General features: G+C 39.2%; 1 protein-coding gene across 4 annotated transcripts in view; it reads right to left on the reverse strand.

Annotated features, from left to right (window-relative positions):
- Window positions 1-2,092: 2,092 nt before the first annotated feature.
- LOC124153321 (protein peste-like) overlaps window positions 2,093-26,416 on the reverse strand; it is a 172,572-nt gene continuing 148,248 nt past the window's right edge. For 3 of the 4 annotated variants that reach the window (XM_046526414.1, XM_046526415.1, XM_046526416.1), the window contains 4 exons: window positions 25,273-25,564; window positions 22,843-22,916; window positions 17,993-18,205; window positions 2,093-3,051 (listed from right to left, as the gene is read on the reverse strand). In XM_046526414.1, the coding sequence (XP_046382370.1) occupies window positions 2,880-3,051; window positions 17,993-18,205; window positions 22,843-22,916; window positions 25,273-25,564 (751 nt within the window). In that variant the 3' untranslated portion in view covers window positions 2,093-2,879. Of the gene's footprint in view, window positions 3,052-6,782; window positions 7,825-10,442; window positions 10,624-17,992; window positions 18,206-22,842; window positions 22,917-25,272; window positions 25,565-26,416 lie in introns of those variants that run through there. The other variant, XR_006863619.1, reaches the window with a different exon arrangement.

Here is a 26,416-nt window from a genome sequence, read left to right on the forward strand (position 1 = left end):
TGGCTTCACATATTCACCAAGTCTTTTGGTCACATTTTCATAAGATTTGCGTTCCTCGCCAGTCATTGGGATCGTTGACAGAACACTGCGGGCTTCCTCCCCCATAATATTTCGCAACAGTGATAGTTTGACTTTATCATGCGATTCATCATGTCCGATGGCAATCAAGTAATCTTCAAATGCATCCAACCACGCAGGAAATTTAGTAGCAGCATTGGCACCCTGGAGGTCGAGATCTGGTGGAAGTTACACCGACGATGCCAACAACGCGTCCATGATGATATATTTGACTATTACACCAGTTACTAATACTTATTTATTCCTCCCAACTTGTCTAACGACTGCGCCATGTTTAAACTTATATTTGGTGGTGCCCAGACCATAACTAAACACATAGGTTCAAGACAATTGGGAATAGAACAAGTATGTGGCAATAACACGAACGATCTCTGGAAACTTCTCAAACCGCCATCTTTATTCGGCGTACCACTTGTACCACCTTAACCAAATTACATATTCATACATAACCAATGACACAGATTTAGCTCTGATTCTTGTTTTCAATAAGATAATATATAGGGAATGCAATAGCCACATCTAGGCTGTCAATTATTGATTCAAGGTAAGAGTATTACAGTACTGTGACTCTGCTATGACAACTGCACTGTGGCTGTGCTATGACAACTGCACTGTGACTGTGCTGTGGCAACTGCACTGTGGCTGTGCAATCCCAGTGAGAAATGGGTGGTGGAATCCGCGTGGAACCCACGTGGAATCCACGTTGAGTGGTGGATATTTGGTGGTGGTGGATATTGAGTGGTTGGACCCACGTGGAATCCACGTTGATTTCAAGTGGATTTGTGGTGATTATAGCATAAAATGTTAAACAGAATTTCTAATTTGTGGAACTTAACTCTCTGGTGACATAGCGTCATTTATCATCCTGAAACCACGCTAGTTATGTGAAAATGTATCGCTCATTCTATTTTTATATAATTCGTGGAAAGGCAGCGATGAGAGCACATGAAAAATCGTAGACACATATATAGAAGGTTTAGATATAGAGTGGTTGAGGTTTTAATGGTTTTAGGACAGCACCTACTGCTGTTTTAATTTTTCCACCAAATTTCCACGTGGATTCCACGTTGATTCCACGACCAAAAACACGTGGTATCCACGTTACATCTCCACGTGGGTTCCACGTGGATTCCACCACCCATTTCTCACTGGGATAAGGTTTCAATTTAAGTACAGTTTAAGTAGAGTCACAGTACAGTCCCTTTAGCACAGTTACAGGTCAGCTTTAGTAGAGTTACAGCACATATTATTTTGCAGGGGTGATTATTTTCATATTTCATATCAATGTACTTAACATTGGGATGGACTCCAATGAGTAGTATTTATTGATATGAAAACTATTTTATATGTGGCCATGCAATGTATACCAAAGAATCAAAGACTCTTCATTCTAGATGAATAAAATATTTACGTCCTCGGAAACAATACAAATTCGCCATCTGGGGAAGCCTAGTCTGGTACGTGTGTTGCCACCCTGAACATTTTAATTTGTATTCATTGCCTGCTACAGCATAAAAATAAGATTTTTTATTTGAAAATTATATCATATGAGAAGATATAAACAATGAAATTTAGGCCACAAATTAATCTGGTTTCCATCTTTTTCTAGCCACATACAGAGGCAGATCTATTGAGGGGGCTAAGGTGGCTCCTGGCCCCCCCTTGGGTACCCAATTTACACTAGATGGAATGATAATTTTTTCTGACCCCCACTTAGCCACATCCCCCCCCACTTGTCCTTATCCTGGGTCCGCCACTGACCAAATTATACATCAATAAAATTAAACTACACTCTACCATCAAGCATGACATGAAAGGTTCATGTCATGCTTGATGGTACTTGAAACTTGAAGTGTTTACAACAGTATGTTTTAAATATTCAATTTTATGCATTTAGCATGCTTATATAATATTGATTTTTCTGGACCACCATAATTTGTTTAGAATAGTCAGAAAATAAATTTCCTTATATTATCACAAAATCTTTGGAGTATTGCTAAGGAAAAGAATTAAATACGCTAGAAAGATTTATTTCACTTAAATATGACAAAACACCCAGGATTATTATAATATTGAAAATTCCTGAAGAAATATACAAACAGCCATTGCATTTCTAACTTAATTCTTTTCGTTTTTTTTATAAATATCATAAAATTAGAAACTATGTAGCCGAGTTATCTATGGAGGCACATTTACCATTTGGTGATCAGCAACTTTTATGGCATCCATGGGATATTCTCCACCTTTAAGTTTGGCATTTTGTCATGAACTGAAAAGGGTTTCTGTAAAAGCGGCTTTACAGCATCAACTGATGCCATGGTTAATTTTCGACATGGCCTCCCATTTTTGCAGATAATTAATATTTTGTTTTTTCTGGTACATACTAAATTAAGCCTATAACAGCCTCCCAGGACTTCAAACTTTGAGCCATGATGAATTGAGACTACATAATTTACAACTATTTGCTTGGCTGTTTCTAAAAGTGGAGAACCCTGTCACATATGAAAGAATACAAAATTGCAAAAAATATAACCACTTTGAGACTTAACATACAATAAATGTGTGGCAGTTTTGTCATTCATTTTCCAATCAAATTCCATCAAAGGCTTCACTAGATATCAATCACAGAACCTCTTGCCTTTTTTTTCAAAGCTAACATTGTATCCCACTACCATTCTTTGACTTCTTCAATGTCATAAATTCCACTTCCGTGAGTAGCATGTGACAGTATGCAATTTGTTCTCCTACGAAACCGTGGATAAGGGACACAATCCAACTCGTTGCATAGGGAGTTGAACTCATCAGTGTTGAACTCTGGAGTTGAACTCATCAGTGTCGTCATCTTCCTGAACTGCGCAGGGGGCTCGCCTCTGAGACGGTGATGACACTAAAGCCGCTTTGGCTCTTTTGTCAGTGGCAACAAGGGGCTGCATTATACGGGTGGCATCCGAGAGCGAATGAATCTTCATTTCCCTGTGGCAAACGATATGTGATTAAAACAGCAATTTTCTTTGAAAATTATCAAAACATGTAGTAATTCCAATTTATCCATAAATGAATATGCCTCAGGAAAGACAGGAGCAGTTTTACCTGAGAATAGATAACACGCCCAATATTCCATTCCTAAACATGCTAAATTTTGATTCATAGTACAACTTGTTAACATAAAATTAATCTGAAAATATGAGTAACATGCACCTAGTACCTCAAAACTTATTGCAATTCTTATGACAATTAAGAATTAATTAATTTCATGCCGCCAAAACTTGGTGTAATATAAAGCATATCACTACGACATGGCAAATATTTACTCATTGCAGAACGTCTTAAGAGGACATGGGACATAAATTTTTCTCCTCCTTCGAGGCTGTCTGAGTTTGGAGATAGTTCCCTTGTCAGCCGGTAGAGTCGTCTGAGACTTTCCGTCCTTGCCTCGGTGTTTTTCACTAGGGTTTACGTATTATCTACAGTGTGCTCTCTATCTCTGAGGGAATAATAATAATAATAATAATAATAATATCTTTATTGTTCCATGGGTCAAACAGGTGACATAGAACATTGTCAGGGAGACATAGAACAGACATAGAACATGTGACATAGAACATCAAAACATACATGTTGTCATGAACTATCAGACAAGAATTCATTTACATTATAATTACCCTTAGGCTGTAAAAAATTTTTTAATTCTGTCTTAAAAACATTAATATTTGAAATATGTTTTATACTCGTAGGCAATTTGTTAAAAATAAGCGAGGCAGAGTGATGTGGACCTCTTTTGGCACATAATTGTTGTAAAATATGTATATTTTCACTCCCACGGGTCAGATAGGCATGAACCGAGGAGTTTGGTAAAAATAAGGTAGGGTTCTTTTTTACAAATAATGCACAGTAAAAAATGTACATACTTGGTAGTGTCATTATTTTATATTTTAGAAATAATGGCTTTCCAGGAGACCTGATGGACACATTTGCCATAACTTTCAAGGCTCTTTTTTGCATAGAGAATGCTCTAGCAGCAGCACTTGTGTTTCCCCATAAAACTACACAATAAGCCAAGTGAGAATGAATTTTGGCATAATATATCAATTTCAGTATTTCTAATGAAGTAGTTGGAGCCAATTTGCGAATCATATATATTCCCGTTGCCATTTTGCTAACTAAATCCTCAATATGATATTGCCAATCAAGGTTTTCAGTTAATTTCAACCCTAAAAAATTTGTAGAGCTAGACTGCTGAATGGCTGTTGATGAATTAGTCTTAAGTAGAGGACTCGTTTCTGGAGGACTAATTTTGTGATGGAAATTTAAAAAACATGTTTTATTTCCATTCAATTTTAAGTTATTACTTTTACACCAGTCAATCATCTGTGCTACTGATGAGCGTGCCATATCAATCACCTCCCCTGTCTTATTACCAAAACTCAGAGTAGTAGCATCATCAGCATATAAAATGACTTTACTCTGATGCAAATGAGATGGTAAGTCGTTAATAAAAATGATGAATAATAGTGGCCCTAGAATAGATCCTTGGGGCACTCCACAATTTGAAATAAGGACATCTGAGTAGTTCTGATTAACATCACCATTACAATTAGTGTTTAATTGCACTACCTGCTTACGATTAGTTAAATAGGATTTTATCCAGGCTAAAGCATTGCCATTAATTCCGATTTGGATAAGTTTACTGTACAATATGCAATGGTTAACAGTATCAAATGCCTTTGTTAAATCATAAAAAATCCCAATAATTGCTTTCTGGTTGGCAAGACCTAAGATAATGTCATTGGCAATGGAAATGAAAAAAAATGAAATTGGAATGGCAACTGCAACCTCTCGCCCCCCCTCCTCCTCTTACTTTCTCCTGCTGCCAAGGGGAATTCACTGGCACCCTTGGGTGTGTGCCATGGGCGTACCCAGCGAGGGACAGGGGGGCAGCTGCCCCCCCCATAGAAGCAAGAATCGCAAAAGTCTTAAAGCAAATTCTGTCCTGAATGAAAGTATTCAACAAATTTTATTTAAACCCACGAAAAATTATGTGAATTAGTATAAGATATTTGACTAAAATAAAACTATTTTTCAAGGAAATAATCTCATGAACTAATGTCACAACTTGGTTTGCCCCCCCCCCTCCCCCTAGTTATGATTCCCTTGTGGGTATGCAGCCTTGGCTCCCTGACAGTACCGTTTCTCATCCGAGGGTCAGTCACCCTTTCTCATCCGAGCCCTTTTGCTTTCGGCATGGCTGTCACTTTGAGTTTTCTTCTCTGTATTCATGGAAAGCTGAGAGTGGGTGGAAGCAGAATGCAATTTGCAATGCACTTCCTCAGAAGTCAAAGGGGGAAATAAATCCACATTTGCTGAAAGGTGTCCTCGTAACCCTCAGCCCCACGCACACATTTTATGCTGCTTCGGGCCAGATTGCTCACACACTGTGTATCTGACATACCTAAATAAAACCACAGAAAAGAGGCTTGGGAACAAAAAATGTTATCATTTTTGTAGCATAAAAATAATGTTCTATTTCCCTATTGAATTTGCATTTTGATCATACTTACTTATTCAGACGTAATGAATCAGAAAAGCTTTCGTAGTGAAGTTGCATCAACTGTAGTGTCTGGAAAAACCTTGGTGACAAGGTAAATATTGCAGCAAAATCAATACATAATATCAATGAGAATTACAAATTAATGCTGGCTTGAATATAAGATACAACTTCAATTTCTGTCTATATCGGATATGCCACACAAATGGCAATGAAAATGCTGCCCTAACAGACTTTGAAAAGTCCTGATGAAATCCTGTTTCACTCGCTGGTCTTTTCGTTCGAAGTAATTTACAGTTTCTGGTTACTTTTCTGCATGGAGTGTTTCTGGATGGGGATAGGGTAGTAGTTTCCTGGTAATTGTTGAGATACTGTACCAGAGTTAAAGAAAAGAGTATGCAATATCAGTTTTTAAATTATTTATTTTTAGCTTTTTCACTAGGCAATTGCCCTTCCCTATCCTGCCCCCCCTCTCTTTTGTCTGCCCACTGAATATCTCCTCTCTTGAGCTGCCAAAATTCCAGGATGATTCTGAATCGGCATTGATCAGGAGAATCTCGGATCAACAATTTTGGGAAGCATATCTGTACTCAGTGTAGAATTTTTTCAGTTTTATCAATTTTTCCACCATAAATTTTCTCCAAAAATCGTCATCCTTTTTGATTCTCTCGACTTTTAAATCACATTTGGTCCATACGGCAAAGATACAAAAATCTTGCTGAGGGATGTGAGGCTGGCCCTGAATTTGAAAGAAGTAATTGTGCTTCTGGTTAATCTTCATTTTGTCATTCTTCATCCAGAAGTTTACTTTTTCTTTGTGGACTGCCTCTTCTACCGTCACCTCTGCTGCCCGGCACTTTATTTCAACTATTCCATGATCACCAACAATTCCATAGGGAGTACTTCCAAGGAAAAGAAATTCTTTGTCAACGTACCGCCTGCATGGTTGAATGCAAATACTTTCCTTTAATTCCTATGCTGTGTGAGCTTTTTCCACATTTATCCTTCCATATTCCAAGTGAGGAGTGTCAAAATTGCTGTATATGACTGATTTTATAAAGTTTTCACAGCCAGTGTGTGGACGCATTTTACATACGCGGCCAAAATTGGAAGCAGTGAGCATCTTCTGCTGCATTGTGACCCAATGAATATTTTTCCCTTGCCCCACTGTTTGCCTTTCCATTACCTCTATTTCTTTTTTGCTCCTTTGGAGGGATTTGAGGAAAAGCCAACACTCATCTTCAAATTGCTGATTTGGCATGTCTGGTCTTTCGGAAAAGGGGCCGTAAACAGGGTCACGATTTTTCCCAGACGTCTGAATATGTTTCTCTTCGATCTTGGCACACCTTTCCTTCTGATTGATGCTGAAAGTGCCTTTTCGCTTTTTCTTAGAAGGGATTTTTTGCAGTGGTATCCTGGACTTAAATTGCATACATTTTTATGAAGCATGCGCAATGGTTTGCCAGAGTTAAAAGTGACTACTGCTCCATCACATCTTCCCTTGTATGAAAGGGAGAGGGCATAATTGACTCTCTTTCCACCTATGAATTTTGCTATAACAGCATTGTAATGTTCTACTGGATTATTACCCACATCATAAATAAGGCTTTGACTATGATAACTTATTTTTTTACAATACACATCAATTTTTCATACACTTCACTTCTTTTCAATTTTGGAATGTAGTGATTTCTTTCCATTTCTCATGCTCTCCAAAAATGTGGCTTGGATTATAAAGGATATCCCTCTTGAGTAGTTGAGTTTTTTAGGCAAGGGTATATCTTCAGATTTTTGGAACTCGACAGCTTTTGTCACTGCAATTCTAAAGTGTAAAATATTTTCTGCCAACAATTTCCTCTCAACTCTGTCACAGATTCCTTTGCTACATGTTATCACAAGTTCCCTTATATTGTTACAGTAGTTTCTGAGCAAGCTATTACGGCTTTCAACCTTCTCCACTGACAATAGCTTGTAGGGTCTCGCATCCAGGACCTTTTTGTAAACGCTGGAGTCGCCATATGCAATGAGTCGCACATATCTTACACCATAAAATTCTTAACTCTTACAAAACCCCTCAACAATGGCTGCAGCCTCCATAATGGAAGAGCTCTGATTTGAGCTCCAGTAGCGCAAGTTGTGCAGTATTTGTTCTTCATGGCAATGAAGAGAACCTTTTTGGTGTGGTATCCGACGATAGAGCCCTGAAATGAATAAAAATGATTTTTTACTGTTACGTACGGGGGTGAAAGAGTGAACTATATTCTAAAATGTTTACTGCCTCTACGTGCATGAACCACACAAATTTTTAACAGAAAAAGCAATTTAAAAAATTTGGCACGCAAATTACACTTATCATTCTGTTTTCTGTATAAATAATAATCCATAATCTTATGCATGTATTTGCACTAATTCCTTCCTAAATTTTAAACTTTATTTTGCTCATGCACTTATAATAAACTCTACCTACGCCGGTTACCGACAATTTTTATGGAAAATAAGTTTACTATTACAGGAATTATTATACGGAATAAATATAAATTTAGTTACATAGGGAGGTTAATGGTCCTTATGTTAACTCCTAGCTCAACAAATTCCTAAGAATAAATAAAAAAAAACTAATTTCATCAAAGCATACTTTAGGGAGAGCATCTTCATTGATTAATCTATATGACAGAAACAGATATACCTACTAAATGATGCAATTGAACTTGGATGAAATTATTCCTGAAAATAATTAGTTTTCTTGGCAACTGTAGCATATACAGGGTGGTATCCAGAAGTAGTGGGACTGTTTTTTTTCCGCGCGGGCGGAAAGATTGAGGGGGGTCTGCAAGTCTGAATGTTGTGGGGGGGGAGCCTTGGGAAGAAGCGTCAACGTGTGGCAGTCGCCGGCGTGCATTCGTTGAGTGTGGACTACTGTTTTCGTGACCTCCTGTTTTGACGCCTCGTCGTTAGTTGCGATGGAGCAAACTTTAGATCAGGGGTACGCCATCAAGTTTTGCTACATACTTGGAAAATTGGCAACAATGCTTACGCAGGCCTACAAGGAGGATACCATTAGCCGTTCCTCGATATTTGAGTGGCACAAGTTGTTTCGGGATGGCAGGGAGCTCATCGAGGATGACCAACGAGCCGGGCGTCCGTCAACCTCGAAATCGAAAGTGAATCCATGTTGATTGCATTTTTTGACCGTCATGGTATTGTCCATAAGGAGTTTGTACCTCCTGGACATTCTGTAAATGCAAGATTTTACATGGAAGTGCTGCAAAATCGGATCACACGCGTGCGACCAGACCGGGTGGGGCATTGGAAGCTCCACCACGACAATGCACCGTGCCACGGCGCGTGGATTGTGGGGGATCTCCTGGCCGAATTCGGCATTTCCACGTAGCCTCATCCCCCTCTACAGTCCTGATGGAACACCACCGAACTTCTTCCTGTTCCCCAAGATCAAGAGGCAGCTGAAGGAGCATCGCTTCGACATGGTGGAAGCGGTCCAAGCGGCGACGACGAGGGCGCTGAACAGCATCCCATAGAACGACTTCCGGAAGGCCTTCACGACTTGGAAGACTCGCTACCAGAAGTGTGTGGATGTCCATGGGGCCTATTTTGAAGAGTATTGAGTCGATGTATCAAAATGTTCAATAAATTAATTTTTTTTAAATCAGTCCTACTACTTTTGGATACCACCCTGCATTTTTCCTTTCTTGAGGCTTTGGTCTCAAAATTAAATACTACGCCTGGGCAACTTTTCGCCTCATGTTCATAGCTTCATCTTTATTCATTTGTGCATCAGCCTCTGAAGATAAAGCTATAAAAATATTGCGTAACATTGGCAAGGCACAGCATTTTAATTTGTGACCAATAACCCAAGAAAGAAAACCCCAAGCAATAGGGCAGTTTCCTTCATCAAAGAAAACGAAAGGCATTGATTGCGATTCGTTACCCACCATTAGTGTATTCATAATATACAAATTATTTTGTTTTAGAAATACCGGTTTAGAGGAAAGGTTAGGGTCAATTTTATCCTCATTTGAAAAAGGCCAGATTGGCGCCCATGCGATGCCACTCCACGTGACATCACAGGGACCTAGTTTAGATACGAGTAGATAGGAGTTACACATCGTCTGAGGTTTCCAATGCATGCATGAAGCACAGAGGTCAGGGAAACATGTCTTAATAATCACCTATTAAAACTGACTAAGGTTGGAAAGTTTTCTTTGTTTGATAAGGTATTAATAATCCTTATTTAAGCCTAGCGCTACCAGCTAGCATCCTGCGTCGTATCAGCGCTCAGAGCCTCGCCCCAAGGTCACCTCATTTGTGGCAGCGGGAACCAGAACGATGTCACACGGGAGTTTTCCCGGCATTCATACTTACCCGCCTTTTTTGCGAGCTTGAAAATTTTCACTTTTCATTTAATCGTGAAAAATAGATATCGTCATTAAAAAATCTAAAAGCGTGAAATACATACTCCAGGAGTTTTGTTCTTTCGATTTAGGCATTAAAAAAATAATAGGAAACAACCCTATTATGAAATTATTGTTATTCTGCTGATTCTGCCCATATTATAGGACGGATTATATTGTATGAGCGATTTCTCGCTGACTCTAGGTTTAAATACTTAAAAAACATGAGTAATACATGGTAAAATTAGAGAAAATTCTTTTAAATGAAATTTATGATTTATTGCTTCCGCTTAAGAAATATATTAAATGACGAAGAATCAGAAATTGAGGAAAGGTCCATGCATTGATCATTTTAGTTTCCAAATGTCTTAGGTTAACACATTTTATGGCTTCCAACAATGAATACTTACCACTCCAGCCAATGACAATGTTGCTGTGGAAAGACCTCTTACACCAGCTCCCAACAGCAATCTCTGTAATGAGAGGTACACCATCTGCGTCCACGTTCCCATTCATTATTGCATTTGATGCTTCCGTCTTGGCTGCCACCTCCATTTCTTTCACAGCAAACGTTTCCCATCCATTGCAAACCTTAAAGTGGTATTTTTTATAAGTATACCATAAACCTCCTGATACACGCCAGGCCGTGGTCGAGTGGGTTGATACTGTGCATGGCAGTGGTGGCTCAAGTAAATATTTCTCCGTTGAAACTTGACTGAAACTGGGCTGAAACAACCTTGAAACTCACTCCCTTGCTTCTATGCTGAAACTGCATTGAAATTGAAACAAAACAGTGGAGTTTGATAGAGGGATGGCAGTGCAGTTGCAGGGCAATTAAGAACTCCAGCTACTCCAATGAAACTCCCCTGGCCGACTAAACTGAAACTCCCTTGGCTAGCTACACTGAAACTCCCTTGGCTACTAACTAGACTGAAACTCCCTTGGTTACCAGCTAGACTGAAACTCCCTTGGCCAGCTAGACTGAAACTCCATTGGATAGCTAGGCTGAAACTCCCTTGTATGCCAGGCTGAAACTCCCTTGTTTGGCTGAATACAATTCCCCTACCCAATCCAATAAAATTCCCTTATCAAATCATATGAAACACAGTAACTTAACAACTTGCGCAACCCAGCCAACAGAGGATGATCACATAGCAGGTTTCTCCCACAATTTTGCATGCATGATAAAAGATAAAGGGTGTACAGGTGATTGCGATAAACAATAGTTATAACCGCAATGACCACAACATTTTTCAAGACACAATTTATTAGAACATGAAAATACATCAATAAATTAATAAGTGTTTAAAGCAAATACAAAAATATTCTAAATGAAATAAGTCATGAAAGTTAGTCCTGCAATAGAGAAGAAACATGACTGATGAGAGTCTCAAACGACTTAACTCAAAATCAAATTAGCAAAGTTGCGCATAAAAAAATTCTCCTTTACTTGGCTTATTAGTTACATGATGCATAAATGTGAAGCATACCTGATAAAAATAAACTCCTCCATTGTTTAGAGGTGTACCCTCCAATGAGGGTAAGGGAAGGATAGGTGTACCCTTCCTATACCCTTCAGCAAGGGTAGACGAAGGGTATTTTAGAACATTGGTGGGTAGGCCCTCTCCATCCTGGAGTGTAGGGGAAGGGTTGGGCCAGCCTCAATGAAGGGTAGGGGAAGGGTAGGACTAATATAAAAACTAAACATCCATAAATTAATGTAAAAATTTAATACATCGCTACGCAACTAAATTAAAGGAATGGGGATTAGTTGTAACAATAATTTCTAAAATTATAAGACAGAAATAAAATGAGCCTTCACATGGTCTTGAACCCAGATTTTACGCATTGGAGGATTGTGAAGTAGCGCCTAAACAACCTCGGCTATCGAGGTACTTGTGAGGTAGTGCTTCTTTACGGGACTTATACTACAAAATCTTAAGATGAGATTCGCACCCGGGCCTATGTGGAAGAAAGCTGTGACTTTTTTCTACCATACCTATTTCATTTCAGAAAATAAGATCGGCATTCAAATACCGAACATCACTCTCGGGATGTCTCAGTGTCAGCCACACAAATAGGTTACATCCTAAAAATATGAATGAAAGAACTTCTAAATGAGCTTCTTTCACACAATTATAGAAACTATTGTGTACAGTGGCGTAGCCAGGAATTTCGTTCGGGGAGGGAGGTCCAAAACCAGGGGTGGAAATTTTTGAAGAACAGGATACTAAGTAATGGGTTTTAAACTAATTCAAACACTTTTCATAATCAAAAAAACTTCAATAGTTAAAGAATTTTTTTAAAATTCATTATTTTTCAATATTTTGTTTTCTTTTATGAAGGAAAATGATTGTGTTTTTATATTTAAGGGGGGCAGAGGGTCCGGACCCCCCGGGACCCCACCCATGGCTACGCCACTGAATATGTATATTATTGCTTTCCTTAGGAGAATTTTAAAGATTAGTTGTGCTGCCCGTCTATCTTTGCTTTCAAAGACTGCTTACGTTCTTGTACAGAACTCAATACTCTTTAGCAGGTGAAAGTAGCTGAGGAGACACTTTCAGGATATGTTTTCCTCAGCAATAAATGCTAAGTCCTAACGAAGGGTTCTCGAAGGATTTTTCTATCCTTCCTTTACCCTTAATGGTGGGTAGATGAAGGGTAGACGGATGGTAAGGAAAGGAGTTCCTAGGAAGGGTAGACGAAGGATTTTTCTATTCTTCCCTTACCCTTAATGGTGGGTAGGGCGTGGGTTGTGCAAGGGTAACTACCCACCATGAAGGCTACTACCCTTCCTTTACCCACCATGGCGGAGTTTATTTTTATTAGGGATTCAAATTATAGAAAGCAAAACTTAAATTATCACTGAGGAAGCATGCGCTTTGTATCATAGTTCAGTGAAAAGCGAAGCGATGACTCGTTACTTAGGCTATGTGTGAACTCCAAACGAAAACCACGCAAACTTCCAAATCTATCAGCAGTAGTAGTAAGCAGCAAAAATTATAAGCAGTAAACATACGTTGCACTATAGCGATACCCACCCGCATTCCCTATTTCTTCGAAAGCCCGCTCAAGTAGGAATGGGCAAAAAATACCGGTATTCGGTAGTACCGAGCACAATTTTTTTCCTACTCCGGTTGTACCGGCCAGTATTTAAAAGCGGTACTACCGTATCGGTACCAAAAATACTGGTACTACTATGGCCGGTACTTCGACAGCGTTTTATTCATCCACTTACTTCTAAAACAATTGAGTGTTGATAAAATTTCAGGCGACGTTAAACTTACTGAACAACTAAAAAAAACGGAATAATTAACGGATTCATGAGGATTTGATTACACGATTAAGATTTTTTTCTCTATGAATGTAAGCTGGTGTCCTAACACCCCCTGCCACACACCTTTTAGGCGGCTTGCGGGGTATTATGTAGATGTAGATGAAATAGGGAGGTTTCCTATTATTTTTTTATTGCCTAAATCGAAAGATTATTACTCCTGGAGTACGTATTTCACGCTTTTAGATTTTTAAATGACGATATCTATTTTTCGCGATAAAATGAAAAGTGAAAATTTTCAAGCGCGCGAAAACGCGACGCGCAAGTATGAATGCCGGGAAATCTCTCCGTGTGACGTATTTCTGGTTCCCGCTGCCGCCCTGTGAGGTGACCTTGAGGCGAGGCTTAGCGCTGATACGACGCAGGCTGCTAGTGGGTAGCTGAGTACCCTGCTGGCTGGTAGCGCTTGGCTTAAATAAGGATTATTAATACCTTATCAAATGAAGAAAACTTTCCGACCTTAGCCAGTTTTAATTGGTGATTATTAAGACATGTTTTCCTGAGCTCTGCGCCTCATGCATGCATTGATAACCTCTGACGATGTATAACTCCTATCTTCTCGTAGAGAAACTAGGTCCCTGTGACGTCACGTGGAGTGGCATCGCATGGGCGCCAATCTGCCCCTTTTCAAATGAGGATGAAAATGGACCATTGCCATTCGTCTAAACCGGTATTTCTAAAACGAAATAATTTGTATATTATGAATACAGTAATGGTGGGTAACGAATCGCAATCAATGCCTTTCGTTTTCTTTGAAGAAGGAAACTACCCTATACTCCATGCCCACTTTGAAGTATCGATCAGAAATTTTATAAGCTGAATGAAATACAACTTGTACAGTAATTTTCCAGAATGGGAACTAAGTATCTAGTCCATATTTAATAAGCAAATTTGATAAAGGTCGGTAGATATATTATTGCCGTTGGTTTATCATTTCACATAAATGATAGTTTCCTTGCGAGTTGAATTCACAATATTTGTACAACCATGAAAATGATAACTCTGAGCCGAAGCGACATAATTATATTTATTAGGAACAGTTTTTCATTTCTTATTCATTCTAGTAACAAAAACCTGATTATATTCCTCACCTATGTCTCTCAATAATATAATATTTATAATAACCATAATTTCCATTATTAAATATGTACACCACATATGTTATTCAAAAATCTCTCTAGACGATGCGATCAAATTAATTGAAGATATAACTTAAGTACGCAGTGGTCAAGTATTATGACGGCCTTGGAAGTTCAAATAGGGGAATTATTATCGACAGTAATGAGGATTCTCAAATTCCCACGGCAAACTACTCGTTATATTTCGTTTCCCCAGAATATTTTAAGGTCATTTCCCTCTTTTCCAGCATGTCTAACGAAATGGCAATATGACACTTGAAATCTTAAGATTCTGTGATGGAATACATCATGATAAGAGACATAAAAGGTGATTAAATGTGACGAAAAAAGGAACATGGTTGTTTTCTACTTCATTACAAATAGTTCGATTTTATTCGTATCTCAAAGAGTGCTCGCGGTGGTCATGGGCGGATCCAGGGAGAAGGGACGTAGCAGCCGTTCCCAATCTCAAAGATGAATTGTGCTTGGGCCGATATTTGCTGCAATAAAGTCTGCTTATTGCTTTTAATAGCAACGACCGACGATTAATACTGGAGTGCTGAAGTTACTATTAACAAGCAAGTAAAATTCCTCCACATAAAGCTGATAATAATAATAACACTTGTATACTATTCTCTATTAGGATATGTCGTGCTACGAAGTGTATTCTCTCTACCTGGTATTCTAATTTGCCGAATTTGTTTATTTTCAGCTTATTAATATATTTAATTATTTACCAGAATACCGGTCTACTGGTAATTTTTCGGTGGTCCTACCGGGGTACTTTTATTGCTTTTTAACACTCATTGTAAAAATACCAGTACTTTTTTAAGTACCGCCCATGCCTACGCTCGAGCTCATAGAGTCCGTAAAGTCCTCCGCAGGATGACTAACGGACGGCGCGGCATTGATGACCGGTCGGTGTATTCTCCTGCTCGTCCGGGGTATACATGAGGCAGGAAAAGTGGACGGCAGTCGCTATGGCGTTGAAAGAAGAATTCGTTATTGGCTGCATGAACCCCGAAAAAGAAGCTCGAAATCCTTAAACGTGCCTGGATTAAAACACGAATTCAATGTCAACGTTCCCATGGCTAAACATGGAAGGAATAAACATGCCATCAGAGAAGTTAAAGCGCTTACCTCCAATTTTGACTGCAGTCACGACCACCGACCTCGTTCTCCTCTTCACCTTAATTTCGATTAATTCTTGCCGTTAACAACCGTCGAAGTACCGGGCAAATATTTATGCCATCAATCTTTGCATGCCAAAACCCACGCTCACCACTCGTCTTTCGCTCCTAGCAACTTGAGAGAAATAACGACAACCGACACCTTGACGCGCGGGAAAAGATATACGAGTTGCCAAAAGCTAAATTTAAAAAAATACATTGCCGCTGAAAACAGGGGTCGCGTATATGTCTGGTAGATGGGTTCCGTATATTGGCAACACTAACGATGCGTAGCACACGCGCAGCAAGGGAGAAGCAGTTCAAATCCATGAGGGCAGTAAAGACATGCGGCAAGAGAGATTCAGTGGAGTTATTAAGTTGGCCTGGCCTTTGAGCCTACCGTCCAGTTCAGTGCCAGTAGAGCTCATGTGCAGCAAGGGAGAAGCAGTTCAAATCCATGCGAACACAATTTCTGAATCCCAATGGTGCGATGTGGCTTCCGGGAGTGAATTTGGGGGTGTGAAGTCGGAGATTTTGCTGTACTTACTATCGGATTTTTTCTAGCCTAAGTAAAAAAGTCTTTATGATCAAGGATTCAACGGTCGTTGATAGAAGACTATCGGCAGCATTTGATGCTTAATGTAACGGAATTTTCAAGTATAACTGTTTTGAAGAGGACTTTGTCTGGTACATAATTGTTCACCTACGCCTATTATAATTTTATTCTTGCGATTAGCAGTGAAGAAATTATTTTTATTAGCATTGTAACAATGCTTTTTTGCATCGTTTGCCTCATTGTTCGCTGAAAGTCAACAACTTCCGTGAGGGTAATTATTTAATCAAAAAGCATTTAATCGCTTTAACTCACGTATTGGTCTATTTAAAATACATTCGTTGAGAAAAACACGGAGATTGCAGGGATGTCACGGAAGGAATCATCGCGTCGAGTGTTGTGATTGTGAAGTTGTGTGACACACCTACTTTATGCTAACTATATGGAAGAGTTAATGTTTGCATTTTTATACCATTAGCGTGTTATTTCAAACAACTTTGCGTTTATATGACTTGGACAAAATGTACTGGATTAGTGTTAATTTGTGATATACCATAGAAGGTATGAAGATTTTCTCGTGTTAAAATGAAATTTTTGTAGTTTTACGATGAACAATTCATTGGATTTTTCCTTATTTCATGCAATTATTCTTTTTATTTGCCCCTTTATTATTAATTATTATTAATTATTAAATTAAGAGTATGCAGGGATCATTTGATCAACGCCACGAAAATCTTCGAACCTACACAACTTCCACACATCCAATTTTTTAGCCTAGATCCCATTTTTTGGCAATGATCCCAATTTATTTTAGCCTAGTTCTCAAGTATTTTTTTACCCCATATCCCAATTTTATTTTAGCCCCGATCCCAATTTGCTTGGCCCATATCCCAATTATTTGCCCAGATCTTAATATCTTTAGCCCATATGTCATTTTTTTAGCCAATATCACAATTTACGGCCTACATACAAATTTTAGCCCAGATCTCAATTTTTGAACCAGATGCCAAGTTTTTTTTAAGGCCATATCACAATTTATTTGAGCCATGATCCCGATTTTTTTTAGCCCAGATCCCAATTTCTTCAGCCCAGATCAAATGTTTTTAGCTCAGATCCCAATTTCATTTTAGAGCCCTTAGCATGTAAATAATGAATGGGATCAATTCAATATTTTTTATTTATTAGTTGAACGTCATTTTATTACATAATTTTAGCACTACATTTATCTGCCCACTTACGTGCAATAAAGAAGAATGACTTGAGGAAAAGATTTAATTGGCTAGAGAACTTTTTCAGGCTTATAATGAGGTTATTCCCGGTCATTATTACAGTGGAAGTCAATTTAAGACTTTTTTCCTGATCAAGTGTCATATAAATAATGGGTGTTAATCTTGTTTTCTCTGCACATGATGAGAAACCTGTGTTTACTCCAGGAGTAATATGGCACGTGCGGGTCCAGCGGGATATGACCCTGCAGGTATGACACCACAAGTTTGCAGCAGGTAATACACTTGCAGCAGGTACCACACCACAAGTGAACTGCAGGTATGACACAAGACGTTTGCAGCAACTTTGACGTGACGAGTTCGCAGCAAGTTATAAAAAGCGTAACAAGGAGGTTTGAGTCAACCTAGCAGCAAGTCTGCAGGCTTGTCATGACAATCTTGCAGCAAACTTGCAACTTTGCTATGACAAACTTGTGGCAAGTTTTCAGCTAGTTTAACATGCTATCTGGGTCACAACTCATTCTCTGGCTTTGAAGATAACAGAAGCCATGACTCACAGTGTTTGGTGACTACGAGCTGACGAGCAGGCACGGGCTGCAAGAACCAGCAGTGCAAGACCCGGGACAACGAGGGTAGCGGCGCATAGAGGAGCGCCCCACTTGGCCACGCCGAGAAGCAGGCGCAGCGAAGAGGCCATTTCGTCAGTCATTGTGGCTGTCTGCTCAAACCAGATCATGGGGAAGAAAGCCATCGGCACACCCTCGTACATGCTGCAAACAGATGTGAGAGACACTCGATTGTTGGTCAGGCAAATTCAGGCAAGATACGACGGTAGATTTGGAGGAAAACTTTTACCATTAACATACTGAAAGGCGCTGAAAGAAATGAATACATACTCTAAATTTGCAAATCATTTTTTAAGCATACCATGTGATTGTTTGCCTGTAGAGACTGCATAAAAAAGTAAAAGGTGAGAGAAAATGGTAGATATTTTTAACATGAAAATATAGGCTTATGTCAGTAATGAGCTAGCTGTTCTTAAGGGTTTAAAGTAGGTACTTCCAAAGGAAGAGCTTGCATCCTCTCAAAGCTGTTCCATTTTCACATTCCTGCACATGCCTTTGCTTTGCTAGTGCCATTGAATCTCCAGGTCGGCTGCGACGGTGTGGTGTGGCCTATCCCAGTCTTGCACGTCCCTTGACTAAATTCTGGGTTACCGGATTATCGACAGAAATTGATTAAAAAAGAGAGGTATTTTCTTGAATGGATAGGTATAGGAATTAGTTTTTTCTCCAAGCGATAAATGATATTAATAAATGCTAGACAGAACTTGGTATAGGTAAGCGATTTTTTTTTGTCAACGGCTGATATCCTAACAGCCCCTGCCACATGCCTTTTGAGACAGTTTGAGGGGTAGGTTTGTAGATATAGACTACTCCTGGCACAGCATTCCAGTCACTGAGGGATGCTTCACACACCATGCAGGGCACCGTTGTTTTCTTCACCATCATTGATTTTGAGCGTCATACATGGTAAATTGAAGTAGTTTCCAATTCAAGATGATGACCAAAATGGACAGAAATTACAGTCGTACACTTAATCCTCACCTCAGTATAAAGTGCCTATAAGTTCTCTGATTTGATGAAGTGAAGGAATAAAATGTAATTTAAGAGTTTTTGTACTGACTCGAATATTGAACGACTCATGCCATTTATAGACGTCATCATTTGTTTTGGAACTGTCTTCTACGCGCCAACATACCATGGCCAGGTTCAGTCTGATTCGTTTGGTCGAGAAAACCAAAATTCTTTAATAAATATGCAATAGAAATGCATAAACGGTTTAAGGAATAATCGTAAGTCAGTTAATAGAAACGGAACTCCCAAATATTCACTCGAATGAGGTTAAATAATAATTATTCTATTTTCCTTGTCGCTTAAATCGTATTTTTGGGGCCGTTTTGAAATGCGATACGGTTTATCTTCACTACGTACCGAGAATCTTGGTCGCGTACATTGAGGTATTCAATAGCAACTTCATCGCAAACGTTGGTAATAATGGCCTTTCCAAGTATATTATTAACGTAAAAACATCAAAGTATATGCTTTCAAAGTATATTTCGCACATAAATGTTGAATTTTACGGTATTTTTTGCAATTTTTTGTCAATGCTCTCGTTCTTTGATACATATATTAATTATTTTCGCCCCAAGCACAATCGACGCATTGTCTTTCCGATCTCCGGGAAATGGTTTATCTCCATCTTTTGTTCCGTATTTCAGGACTTTTTTTTCGCAAAAAATGAATCCCTCCTTCGAAAATCTGTTTCAATGTCGCGGTATTGAGACAAGTTCAGGTACCCGGAAAGGCCTTTTTTCGCATTTGCATCGGATTTTCGGATATTTTAAATGACGGATTTCAAGAAAAATATTAAAAAACGTAGGCATTTCACTCAGAAATGAACACCGAATGATCCACGCCAACCAAGAAAGACCGGACTTTCTTGACCACCAAATTGACCCCCCCCCCTTCGAAGTGTGGTTATACACTGCGCTGAAACTGAGACTGCTTACAGACCTTCGAGTATTTTGTAGTTGCATCGGGATTACTTATGGAATAGTGGCTATTCCCTAAATAGGACCGTAATTACGGCCGCACTTCACTTCACCATCGTCGCCTCGCCGAAATTTTCCAAACTATCGCCATGAATTTCAAGGGATCTTTATCAGCCATCTTGAACTGCTACAAAGCAGTTTGCATGGTGCACAAATGAGTTCCAAAAGGGTGTCCGACTGATACATATCAGTTCCAAAGTTAATTCCAAATGAGTTCCAAAGGTTGAAAATTAGTTCCATAGCAGTTACCAATGGAAATCCAAAGCAGTTCAACATGTGTTACAATTGAGTTGATGACATGGTAGGACGCTATGACGTCATGAACTGCTGTGTACCGTGTTTCAATTCCACAGCAGTTCGAAAGCACACACAAATCAGTGGTTACAAAGCAGAGACATGACAGTTCCAAATGGCTTACACTGACAAAATTTTTCCCTGTGGATATTCCATTTTTTTCATTGATAAATGACATAAATGCATTGAGCAGTCCTGAAGTCCCAGTGGGCACGACCCACTCTGCATCTATTACGCTAAGTGTATGCACATGGCGAATGCACTATAGTTCAGTATGAGCTCTGTATCAATTTTTGTTTTTTCCTTCATAGCCAAGTGGTGTCATGGCGCTGGAACGTCATTTTAATATTAACATAAGAAATATTAGTCAAATAACACTTCTTTCAATTTTGTTGCCTCAAAATTTATATTTTTTACATTCAAAACCAAAACAAAAAAATTGTAATAAAAGCTACATAATAACTTGTGATAAAAAACACATAGTAATATTTCACTTCAAAAAAAAGTAAAGGAAAGTGATTTTACGGCACTGCTAATTTGACCATGACTTCATTGGCTATGGCCATTTAAAATATCACTAATTCCCCATCATGCAGTTTCACCTCATATCCCTGCCATCACACAAGCGTGTGTTTCAGTATCACATTTTAAAGACCTATTTATGTAATGAGAATACTACATTTGAAGCAGATTACTGATATGCTGTAGTAGCAAGAAATAAAATCCATAATCCACCCATTAATTCTATTGCAGCAAATAGTCACTGAATAAGCAGTTAATTACGGCTTACCCATAACAAAATGGCCATTGGTGAACTGAAAACGATTGTTAATCGGGGAGCATTTTCGTAAGGAGGTTGCTTACTTGCTTTATTGCCAATGCTTTCCCATGTTCTGCAACCCATTTAAAAACAAATGAGATATTACGTAACCAATGCACTTTTTATAATAGACTTTACTCGCGTGCATAGAATGAAATATTATAGCTCACAGTTTAAATGTTACTTTGAATTCATACCCCTGTTCGGTATTCAGGTGAGTTCTAAGTCTGATCATCTGTGAGACAAAACTAGGTTCAAGTGAGTCAGATGGTATGGAAGGAAAAAGCAACTTAAATTCGGGATATAAGTAATTGAACGAACTACGGCCTTGAAACAGATGAAAGAAAATTAATTCCCCAGGTCCGTACTCTTTGGTGGGCAGAGCGGGGTGAGAAGTTACAATGCTATCGAGGAGAGTAATGAACGAAAACAAAACACTAACAGATTATGCAAACGCGAAACTCACTCACGCACCTCGCGGATTTGCTCCAAGGAACAAATGTCCCCGTGGGACACACGCACTCACTCACTCACACAGGTTTGTGAAGCTCTCGCTTACGACAGTGGGAACGAAACCCTAGGGCGGGCTCGCGGGGACACACTCCTGGGGCAGGGACTGTAAGCGCTAGCTTTTCTCCTCTGCACCCAGAAGGGGAAGGACGGAAGGAGCAAGGAAAGGAGGCGCCGCCGCGATGAGAGCCCGACGACGTCTCCAGGGGAAGGATAGGAAAGGAAGGGAGGGTAAGAGGAATCCCGCACCGTCACAAGTCGGGCGGGCCCTACTAACAGCGAAACCGAGCTTACGCAATTAATATGCTACCAATCCTAGTAGATTTTCCTATGAGGAAGAAAAATCTATCGATCGAATCGGTAGATTCTCGCTTACGACAGTGACCGCCAAACACACGGGAGTTGGGAAAGGTGGAAAGGTAATAAGTGCCCGAGAAGTATCTCCTGACACCAGGTGTTTCTTCTGCCAAGCAGGCCTCCTCAAAGGAGAATGTTCAAGAAGATTGATATATTGAGCCTAGTAATGATCGTTGATGGATAACATGGAAAGGTTGATGTTATCGGTCGAACGTCAGTGCTTAAATTCGGGATGAGAATGATTATAAATTTACCCGCTTTGTGGAGTATTAAAGGAAAGTAAATAATAATATGTCAAGCAAACCACCACCTAGTGCTCCATGATGTAACTGCTATGTATCTCCGAGAGTATATAGATACCAGAATTCAATTTACACAACTATCACAATCGTCTTCAAACATCAAACAAAACCCCTTTTAGACAGACCTTCATATTTCATTTTCCCTCCTCCATCTCCACTCTACATTGACATGACCTACAATTTTTGAAATTATCAATAAAATATGTACAGAGGTCTTCAAATCAATTTTAATTTTTTAAACTCATTTCCTTACCAAAGGCACTAAGAAAAATAGAACATTCTTAAATTTCAGTCAAATAAAAGTCACAATACGAGTCAAAATTTTTAATTGACCCACAATCCCAGATCCAGCCGAAAGCTTCTTTGCATAGCTTGTCATGATGTTAATTCTCCCTGATCACCCCTTTCCCATCATTAGTAAAATAAAATTATAACTAATAAAAAAATTAAAATTCTCCCTAATAACCACTTTCACACCATTCCTTGCTGCATCAACAATAATTTTCTTACCTAACGTGTTTGATTGGTTGCATCAATATATTTATTTGCAGTCGTGCAGCAACATCCATTGGAATGCCTGTTTTCTGCAATAAAGAAAATTTATTGTCACATTAGAAGTATATGCATATACTACAAGTTAATATCCCCACATTTTACCTTATGCAAGAGTCATACCGCAAAATTTTTCAAACATCATTGCACACATTGGAGACCTGCAATTAGGCAAACAGCAATAATAATAATTCATGGGGAAATAATTCCCAAGCTCGGCTGTGGAAAATAGAATTTGAGCCTTGCAGCCACTGTGAACCTATCTCTCTCAGCAATTTACCGCAATGAGGATGGCGTGCCATATTATGGATTCCCCAGACATGCACATCCTTATGACAGTCTGCAGCACTTCGCCTTTGCCACTACTCACGCACTCAAAGCCCTATACCAAAGCCAAAGCCGTACTTTGCTGGTGATGCGATGACTTGACGCTCAACAAATGCATTCGTCTCACTAACTGGTGGTACGGTTGTATCCTGGATTTCTTAACTACAAAGGTCAGTCGCATTGTCAAAAACTGAAGCAGAGTTTATTGCTGCTAGGCAGTGAAGGAGCGAAGGAATTTGTGTGGCTTACTCGATTTTTGCATGAAATCAGTGAAAAGGAACAGTGTATCATCTCTGTTTTTTTTATAATGCAAGTTATTTCAAAAGGGTGATATTAATGTTGAGTTTCTTTCACCCCAAGAACAGTTGGGGATTATTCACTAAACCTCTCAGCCCAATAATTTTTAAGACAATATGTGCCAAGATTGGACTGAGCTATTGATTGTAGCTGAGTGTGTTGTAATAATTTGTGTGCCAAGCTTGTACTTAGTGATTTATTGAGACAGAGTGTGCTGTTATATTTAAAATGGTCCAGTCTAGGGGGTACTATTGAATTTAAAATAACCCTCACCATTCATGGGTGCATGGCGCCAACTACCGCACCTGATTGCAACCTTGTGGTGCTGCCACCAGTGGCATATATGCTTACTGCCAGCCACCTTTAGTTTTCTGTTTGTAACCAGGCGTTTCTTTAGTCTATATGTGTGTGCTTTTTTATTTCGGTTCCACTAAAAGTTGTTATTCATTAGTTACTTTTGGGTCCAAGTCTTCTAATTAACAGTAACCACAAAAACATCATGGAATTAGCAACATAGAGACAGAGGACCAAACGTTTAGTGAAATGATAAAGAAGACACTGGCAAGGATGGCAAAGAAAGAAAAAGATGGTGGTAATTTTTCTGAGACTATGCCCAACACTACCTCAGACCCTGAAACTGAAGAGAAAAACATGGAAAAAGATTTTCAAATTAGACTCAACCCTCACCCAGTGGGACTCAGCCCTTGTGTTACTTATAGAGAAGAAACTAAAAGAAAGATTCCAAATTGATTTGGCTAGCTGACTTAAAGAAAGTACATATTTGACAATATGTATTGAAATTTGATGCTTAGAATAATGAAAGTGTTATATATGTAGTTGCGTATTTGACTATGGTGGACGGGAAGGAATTCTGGGAAGGGGGACCACCAAAAAAGAGAGAATTCCAAGATGGCCGAGTGTGTCAAAGCTATGTTTTGATAGTTGTATAACTTAACATTTGTGAATACTATTCCTGATCCTGAAATGGTATTCCTTATCATTTGAACTCAGTTACGGATATAACAGAAGGAAATTGGAGTGCTTTAAACTGAAAGGAGAGTCACCTACAGTTTACATTAAGGCCAATTAGTGGTGATAAAATCAGGATCAAAGTGTGAAGAAGCAAGAATTAGGAAAGGAGGGAAACAAGACTGCTTTGTCACCCGTAATGTTCAATGTTTGCATTCAGAGAGACATTGATGAAGTCAAATAAAAGGCCTCAGGAGATTATATTTATACTGAAAAAAATTAGTATGCTAAGAATTTCCTATGATATAACAGTCATAGCATAGACGGAACAGGATCTAAAGAAGACTTTGTCAAATATGAGTAGAATAATGGGTAGATAACAGGCTAAAAATGAGGACAAATAAAATTAAATTCAGCATAAGAGAAGGCAAGAGTAAAATTAAAACAGGGAAACCAAAACTGGAAGAAGTCACTGAATTGTGTTATTTAGGAAGCAGAATAAGTACCTCCCTATGGTGAAAATATGGAAGAAATTATCTGCTAGCAAATTAATCATATCCCAGGCAAAGAGGCTACATAACGTGCAGTGCACCTGGAGAGGCTATTTGACACTCATACTCATTTAGGTAGTTAGGGGTGTGAGCATGTCAGTAAATTCTTATGACGGTATGCTTTCTTAACACGAAAAAATGTTGTTATGAGAGGTTTCAGAGCAATTTGATGTTGTATAATGCCTGTATTCTTCATATGTTTATACGTCGCATTGACCATTGCCAATAGCTTTGGGGTACTCACCGGTTCAACAGTGATGTAGAAGGAATGCCGTTTGGGGTCTGGGGACATGCCTTGGATGAGTGAGGCGTAGTATGGGTCAGCATGCAGGAAGTGAGGAAATGAGACAAAGGCAGGTGAGCCGTATCTGCACGACGAGGCGTTCACCACGCCCACAGGAAGGCACTGTCCTCCACAGTAGCAGCCGTTATGAGCGTCCAATGAGCCATTGTCCACAAGGTTAGGGCCACCTTCAAAGCGGTACGCTGGTACACCCATCAGCTCCAACTCACTGGCAAACGGCAGCTCTATGGACCTGGGAAAGGGCCAATCCATTCCATAGTGTTAGAGCCTGGAAATCGCAAATGCCAGCCATAGCCCATTCCAGGAGCAGGCAAGAAATGGCAATGCTGAAATGACAGGTCAATAAAGTGGAAGAGTGTATGCAATCAAGAGTGTCTCCTGGTGCTCCGTTCCAAAGAAATGGAAGAGATGTCTACGTGTGCTTCTATCGCAATCGGCAGCGTTATATACGGGGGGAGAGTGAGGAGCACATGAAAGAATGGGAAGATGCAAAAGTTAAAAACAGGGTGACCAATAAATGGGTATTATTGAATCGCATTGCGACGCAAAGGGCTAGAAATAAAGCCAACCCACAAATGCAGGGATCCACAAATAAATACTTCAAACATGCCAGCAGAGAGATTTTGATTTGTTTTAATTCTTGCATGCAATTCACGCAATGAGAACCCAATTGAAGCATAAACCACTTATTTCTCCATATGGTGTACCATTGCTTGAGGAAAGAGAAGCGAAAGGGTCTTAATATGTTGGTTTCAGCGTATTTCATATGCATAGATGATATTACCTGTTGCATGGTTCCATAAATATGGCCATCTGTAATGTTTAGTTAAATAGGGTGAGAGTGCAAGAAACAGCACTTCGAGAAGGAAAAAAAGCTAAGAGAAAATGTAGAAAAGGTAAAGGAAAGCGAAATAAATGTAAATGTATTACCCATGCAAGGAAAATTAGAAAAAAATAAGGGAAAGCAGAAATGAGATTCGAAAACCACTAAGCTCACTATGGCCAAAAGAAGTTCTTGAGAGATCGAACAAACTGATAATTTTGATAGGGCATGATAAACAGTAAAGGACCGTCAGCGCGTAAC

The sequence above is a fragment of the Ischnura elegans genome, chromosome 2 (genome assembly GCF_921293095.1).
Source record: "Ischnura elegans chromosome 2, ioIscEleg1.1, whole genome shotgun sequence".
In the NCBI taxonomy this organism is placed as follows: Eukaryota; Metazoa; Arthropoda; class Insecta; order Odonata; family Coenagrionidae; genus Ischnura; species Ischnura elegans.